The 8,006-nt window shown below is 33.7% G+C and overlaps 1 protein-coding gene across 1 annotated transcript in view; it reads right to left on the bottom strand.

Annotated features, from left to right (window-relative positions):
• The window catches only part of LOC107728359 (protein dispatched homolog 3-like), a 49,482-nt gene that overhangs the window by 4,254 nt on the left and 37,222 nt on the right, over positions 1-8,006 (bottom strand). The window contains exons 15-20 of the mRNA XM_016538497.1: positions 7,305-7,480; positions 5,889-6,015; positions 5,451-5,596; positions 3,451-3,610; positions 3,113-3,226; positions 1,302-1,477 (exon numbers count right to left, since the gene is read on the bottom strand). Of these exons, the coding sequence (XP_016393983.1) occupies positions 1,302-1,477; positions 3,113-3,226; positions 3,451-3,610; positions 5,451-5,596; positions 5,889-6,015; positions 7,305-7,480 (899 nt within the window). The remainder of the gene's footprint in view (positions 1-1,301; positions 1,478-3,112; positions 3,227-3,450; positions 3,611-5,450; positions 5,597-5,888; positions 6,016-7,304; positions 7,481-8,006) is intronic.

Genomic DNA, 8,006 nt, shown 5'->3' with positions numbered 1-8,006 from the left:
TATAAACATAGGTATATAATATAAAACATAAACAATATAATAATAATATAAGATATATTCACATATAATAAATATAAATGTACATTTTTATTAATAAGATATTTGCAACTGTTACTTGGGTTGTGGTTTTGTCAATTGATTATCCACATAGTTGCGTGCCTAAAGTCTAAAGTCTAAAGTCCTATATAAAATAATATCCAATAAATAATACAGTTTATAGTTGTGGTCAACATTTTACATTCACTTTGCAGTATCTGCAAAATGTTAATATAATATATATAAATTAAATCAAAATGCATTTGCATAATGACTTGTTTACTGATTTGCAAAGTTACGCTTTTTTTTTTTTGTACCCACTAAAAACCTGATGAGTTCTGGAGTTAATAATGTTGCCACAGAAATAGAATTCTGAGTCTGAGGATGTGAACATCTCCAAGTAAAATATCCAGGTGGTCATATAGTAATTACAGTAATCATGATATGGTGTGACTGCACCTAAAGTTATTATCTAGCGGGTGTTGTCATATTTCCTTTAAAATGGTTTAATTATCAGAATGAATTGCATTTTTCTTCACACAAAATCAAAACACTCTTCATTAACAACCATTTTCATCAGTAATATTGCTGATGAGATTATTGAGTGTATGGGTTAAACACACACAGCTCACGCACGTGAGGAACACTTATAACTATAGATCTAATAATTATGAATGTATTATCAATGTGTTACAATGCATCAAGTAAACCATTAGAATTCATTATTACATGCACCTTAAGCTAGTATCTAGTGTTGTTGTTTTTTTCTCATCGTATTGCCCTCCTTAAAATTGCTTAATTATAGCCATTAATTGCATTATTTGAATGTATTATTAATGTGTTATAATATAATGCATCAAGAATGTCATTATAACATTTTTTTTATAGAGGGCTTCATTACAGGTTCCCTGTCTATTATGCATATTATATATGCATATGACTGAGAGCATGAACTTGTTTTTGGTTTTTATTTAGGAAATGCTGTTTTATCCAGGGCAGCTTATAGTCGGCCGTTTAAATGAGTTCCCTGTAGCGTCCCAGCGCTCAGTGCCTTGCTCTAGGGCACAATGCTGCAAGAAAACCCCTGCACATGAACAGCTTAAATGATGACCCTACATGGGATCCATCAAATCTTCAGTGTTACACGCCCAGAACACTACCAAATGAAGTAGGGATGTGAGCATATAATGAAAACAGTCAGGAACAAACTTTTCATTTCAACATCACAGGAGATTTCAACGCTAATGGTTAAATGTAAATCATACCGAACTGTGATTAGCTAGTCCTGAGGTGTCAGCGTCCCCCGCCAGTAAATATCCCTCCACTAGATGAAGGCAATAGTCCACCGAAGAGCCCACCAATATGGAAAGAGAGATGGCTTCAACCGCACCCATCTCCCATCCCAGCCAATACATCACCGCCACCACCAGACACACCATACCTGCCAACACACATCATGCCAAGATTTAATGCTTATTTAAAACTTTTCAGGGTCCCATTCCAGGGTCACACTGCTCAAAAACACTCCCCTTTTTTTTTACCATTATTATTATTAGTATTCCTTCCTCTACTTGAATTCAAGCATCATTGCACATTTTTGAAATCTATTTCCTTGTTTAGTTGGACACGTAGGAGTGGGATGATTTTCTGAGTCTCTTTTCATTTTGCATAATTTGTATATTCGTTCAGTCTGAGTAATCACACTTGTAGTGATAATATTCCCGGTTGAAAGCGAGTTAAATTACAGTCATGTCTGGCATATTGTATTAACATATAAATGAGATGGGAATAGAGCTGCACATTTCAAAGGCAATGATTTTCACCGTCAGTACATATTACATGAGTCAATTAAATTCAACAGAATGGCAGACACCGTCCAAAGGGAGATACTGCATTTTAGTATCCTCAATGAAAATTAGTTGGCCGTAATAAATGGTGGTAAACTATTTCAAGGGGTCACAGTGAATTAAAGAGTGAATCTTACACAAGCACACCCAGGTCACATTTCACGGAAAAATAAAATGGAATCATTATCTAAAGAAGTATTAAACCATTTTAGGACAGTTTAAAAAATTTTGCATTGTGACTTATTGCACATTTGACCTCCAAATGTTTATTGCTTTAATGTATCTGGATGTTGTCCATTTGATTTTTGTTGTTGTAATTCTCATATTTCTCAATGATAATTCTCATTAGTTTGTCATATACTGTAATCAGTGTTATATTATTTATACACTACTTCAGTATTTATTCATATTTTGAATTAGCTTTTATTTTTATATTTTCAGTTTTCATTTCAGTAATTTTGTTATGTGCTTTTGTCATTTTAGTTTCTCTTTTTAAAAAATATTTGTCTACACTTTATTTTAAGGTGTCCTTGTTACAGTGTAAATATGCATTTAAGTACTGAGTAATATGAATTAACTAGATGTACTTACTATATAGCTAGGGTTAGGATTAGGGTTACTTGCATGTAATTATACATAATTAATTGTTATTATTATAGTAAGTACATGTAACATGTGTAACAAGGACACCTTAAAATAAAGTGTTACCAAATATTTATATCTACCTTTCATTTATTTCTATTTTAGTTTAAGTAATTTTAGTACTTTTTTTTTAGTTAATTTTAGTTATTCTTAATGTTTTGTAATGTTTTTAATATTCAACAAAATATATATTTGTTAATTTTAGTTAACATTAACAACACTGTAATGCATTTTTTTTTTACTACATTTAAAACAATTTATTATTTCAATAAACTTAATTCAGTATAAATTATGCATTATGTATTATAAATATTTAAAAAGTAAATAATACATATATTTTTTGGCACCACTATAATTTTAATTTTGGGATCAAATCAATTATTTTAATTGAAAATAATATCACTATGCAAAAAATAAAAATAGGCTTACATTTATTTCTGCATAATAACATTTTCTTTGTGCACTCTTTTTTCCTGTGATCTTTAGGTTGAAATTAACATCTGATGTTCACTAAAAAAGAAGAAAAAGAAAAAAACTACAAAAATATATAACACTAATAGTTAATATTTTGTACAGGTATGACATACCCAGAATGCTCAGCAGGATTGGCAGCAGCAGAAGCGGATGAGCAGTAAACACAGCTACTGATGCGATGCAAATGGCAAGTGACAGCAGGAGACTGTAGAGGGCGCTCTCCACACCTACAGTCAAGGGGCAGTGCATAAAGAGCAGTTCAGAAAGGTTAAATGCAACATAAATAGAGAATCTGACTGCAGATTCATTCAGAGTGAAGTTAATAAGCACTCATGTTAATGATGTCTGCGCCTCAGACTAATCGCTCTTAAATTGCTCATTTATTTAATCAGAGCCATTTTTTATCAAAGCTCGTTTCTGTCTTTGCCACATTCTATTTTTGCTCTCTTGCCTATAATTTCCATGAAGATCTGTTTCCAGTGTTGGCAGGTCTGGAAGCCTCGTCTCAGGACCGAGGATGCTGGGAGTGATGCGAGCTGCTTCTGCAGGAAACTCTCCCATTGGAGGAAATCAGAGTGAGTCTGAAACGAAGACTTTCCCTTGTAGGTGGTCTGAAACAACAAAATTAGAGCTGTCAAGCGATTTGGCTTGGCTGAGAATTTGGCTCAGAATCCCCCTCCTCCCTTCATAAAAAAAAACATTAAATATTGAATAGACATCTAAAAAAAAAAACTTTTTAAATATTTAATATTTAATCATTTAAATTAAATATTTTGATTCAAAATTGCTTTTTTTGTGGGAAAAAAGAACAATCTCACATATATGACCATAATAGCTCAAATACATGAACATAAGAACTACCTGCATGTATAAACCTGTAAATAATTAGTCAGAGGTAATAAGATTCTCGTTGATGAATTGCACGCTTCTATTCTATGGCGAATGGTAATTGCAAGAGCTGTCAATATGAGTGATCAATGCAATCCAAAACAGTCCCCAATTGGTCTTTACTCATCGTCCCTATCCACTAAACACAAAACCTGAGAGCCAGTTTCTATTGGTTGAACGTTCTGATGTTTTTAAATGACATTGGAAAACAGCGTATCATCATCATCGTGACACACTCATATGTCCTCTAACTTTAGCAAAGCAGCATGTAATGCCATTCTATGAGAATAACCACAAGATCTATGTGTGGTGTTATGCTGTGTTTGAATTGAGAACACCTGCTCTAAATAAATATATGTGAACTACTACTATTTTGGTGAAGCCACAAACCAAAACACGTCCCAAAATATGCATGTGTATACTGTTTACATGTACTTGGTATTGTTTAGTCTCTACCTGAAACAACTATGCTTGTTGTATTTTGCTAGTTGAGACATTTTCAACAATATTTCTGTCATGACAACTCTCGGAGAGATTGGCATGGTAATGTACATGACAATGTTAATGTGTTTGGTCTTGGCGGAATAGATCTGCTACGTGACCTGCTACTGCCAATACATCCACAACATGCTGCTGTGAACATGTAAGAAATATTGCTGCTGCAAATATAACATACACTAGTCATATATTTGAACGTTGAGCAGCGAGCTCCTTGGCTACCGATACAGGAGAGAACCAATCAGCTGTGCCATGTGACAATGATGTAATTAGGTCAGATTGAGTTAGACCTATCGGACTGCACCATCTAGGGTTTCATGCCAGAACTCTGTATATGACACAGAACTATCAGTTATGTATGATACATAACAGATCACAGTCACATTTTTATTTTCAATTTAGGCATATATTCAGTTTGATAATGCCGTTTTTACATCTCAAAATTTGCATCCCTATTTTACCTAATACCTCATGTATTGTAAAATTATGTACTTTAGTTTGAGAGTAGGCACTGAGGTGCACCCAATTTCACCAAGTTCCACTCCACTGAGCAAAACAGAAAATACAGAATTTTTGAAATATCTTGTTTATCGTACTGTTGTATAACATCACTATCACATTTGCAATCATGCAGATAGTCAGGAAAAATATGGGTGATATTGCTAAACCCATAAAGTCAAAAACCCATTTTTGCCCTCATATCTTGAATTTTAGGGACAAATAACTGCATTCAGGCTCAATCACACAGTCAGTCATCCTGCATCATGTTCATCAGCAACTGTATGCAATGTAAGATGATGTACAGGTCTGGGCTGGTGCAGGTGCTTTAAACACATTAATAATTTTAACGTTATTTATTTATTTTTTTTCCGAATTAATTGCCGCAAATGAATCCATTAAATTGACAGCCCTAATAAAAATGCTTAATAACCTAGAGTATAAAGTCAAGCAATGAAGCTATATTTGGTGCTGTCACACTCTCACAAAAGGTAAAAAGCACCATAAGAGTATTTCATATGACTCAGCATTTTTGTGCAAACGATTGAAATGCGGCAATGAACTCACTGATTCAAAAGCCATGGAGATCCAGTGCACTCTACCGCCCTGCATGCCCACTGCACCATGGGATAGCTGGCCAGGCAAGAGATTGGGCTCAGGAAGAGAGTGACACTCAGGATGGAGTAACGGCAGAATGGATGTGAGGCTGTTACCTGCAGGAGAGAAACATGATTATGACTGAAAGCAAAGTCACAATTATTTGTATAACGCTTCGTACAATACAGAATGTTTCTAAGCAGCTTCACATTAATAAAACAGAAAAAATAACAGTTTTAATGTTGTAATATCATCCGTTCATCAATTCATCAGAGCTGTAAAGTGTCATTGTCCAGCTCAATTCAGTTCATATTTTCTTCTCATCTGATGGTGTCAGTGTAGATAAACCATGAATCATGAATTGTTTTTTAAAGGATAAAGCAAGTATTACAGATTATTCCTCCTCACCTGATGGCAAACACTGAGCTCCACCAGGCTTCACCAGCTTGGTATTGGCACTGATAGCTTTGCACAGCTTGCACAAGTGCCCGATCTCATTAAAAACATCAAAGTCTGGATCATAGATCACACTGCCCTTTGAGGAGGAGGAACGTCAATAATCATTAAATTAATAATTCATAAATCAGCTTCAATCACTGTATAACAATCAACATCAAAAATCAGTAGTTTTTCCATTCAAAGTTAAAAAAAAGAAAGAAAGAAAAGATGGAAGTAAAGTCTGATATATGAAATAATAGTCAGAAAAATCTAAAAAATCTTGATATAAGAGAATATGGAGCTCATAATTGAGGAGCAAAAATTTTTAAAAAAATTATTCAGAGGCTCAAACTGAGCAAAAATGTGTAATTTGGTGCAGATGCTGATATTTACATGGCCGACAAGTAAAATGAAACTCTGATACCTTGTACTGTAAATCAATGAGATCTTTATAACAGTATAGCAGACTACTTACTTAAAATGATATAAATATCAGTTGTCACGCTATATTTACCAATAGTGTGTCTTTAGTAAGATGATATTTAAATGCTTAGTTTTATGATCAAAGTTCTGTAGTTTCAAACATATAATGCAATACAATGATGACTGACAGATAAACAAATAAACGTTCTACAAAAGCCTGATATAATCATATTTGATACAATTTAAAAAAAAAAAAAAAAAAAATTTATGTATTGGGATAATCAAGTAAACCTAAGTTGCTTCAGTCCAGTAAGTGTTCATTTTGATATATTATTGACAATATAAAAGTTATTTTTATGTTTATAAAAATCATTCAAGAATTCACAGCAAAAAGACACATGAACCACGACCTGAAGGTGGACAGATTTTAGAATTATACTAAACGGTCTTTTACTTGCTTAAAGCATAAACTATCAATCAGACGACAGAAGGCATGTTTGTGTACAACAGGTTTTTCAGCAAAAGTTTTGATCATGTTGATCATTTGGAGGCCATAAAATGTGTGTATAAAATGATACAGTAGGCTTTATAGGGTTAAGGTTCTAGGTCATGAATTACATGAGGACATTTGTGACATTGATCAAGATATTATAAAATGACCTGAAGCAGTTTTTTGGCGCCTTGCATTTTTTGTTGTTCAAAGTAGTGGAAAATGTTTCAAAGCCAGCAGGGATTCATACTTTGAAAATCCACCAGAAATAGTTAACTATCCAGCTACCTATAGCTTTGCCATACTACTTTTAAAATGACTTGGGTTAGTTTTGTGAACTATCCCTTTAAGTTAACTAGCCATTTTTGGATGTTGACTATGATTAATCCATTATCCATTTTCATGAAGGGACTTTACATTATATTGATGATTCCTCTCTGCACTCAGTGTAAACGGTTGTAATTCTGTCTTACCAGGTCTCCAATAACATGGTTGTCTGAGCGCTGAGTGCGGTTGATGCCCAGTATGCCGAACACCACAAACACCATGGCTCCGGTGTCCACTAGAGGACGCACTGCGGGTTTCCCACACTGACCTCCACTGCAGGGGTTAAAGCCGGATGTCCTGGAGATCTTAATCTGGTTGGGAGCTGATCAGATATACAAGATGTTTCTGACACTTATCAAAGAAATAAAAGCATTTTAAAAAGAAAGCATTTAGCATCTAAATGAGAAAGATTGTTAAACTGATTTTGTAATGGGATAGCCGATGGAAATTTCAAGCAGTGACAGCCATCTCCTGCAGTGTCAAATCATGTCATACTCATTAAAAACATATTTCATGTGTAATTTATGGAATATTAAGGCATCAAATTAACACTTTGTTTCTTATTTGAAACCAGAAATTTGGGTCATATCGCATGAATATTGATTACGTCACAGCCATCAATCTACTTTTCCAAGAACCTAATATTTTTTTAGCAAGAAACACTGTATATTATAAATGTTTTTATATCTGCTAAAAACTATACGACTGTTCGAAAGTTTGGGGTCTGTATGCTTTAAAGAAATTAATACTTTTATTCAGCAAGGATGCATTAAATTGATCAAAAGTGGCATTTATAATGTTATGAAATATTTCTGTTCAAATAAATGCAGTTCTTCTGTTCTTTTTTT

The sequence above is a fragment of the Sinocyclocheilus rhinocerous genome, unplaced genomic scaffold, assembly GCF_001515625.1.
Source record: "Sinocyclocheilus rhinocerous isolate Xijiao unplaced genomic scaffold, SAMN03320098_v1.1 scaffold2232, whole genome shotgun sequence".
Taxonomy (NCBI): Eukaryota; Metazoa; Chordata; class Actinopteri; order Cypriniformes; family Cyprinidae; genus Sinocyclocheilus; species Sinocyclocheilus rhinocerous.
The sequence above is the reverse complement of the archived record's forward strand: the minus strand, read 5'-3'. Positions and strand labels throughout refer to the sequence as shown.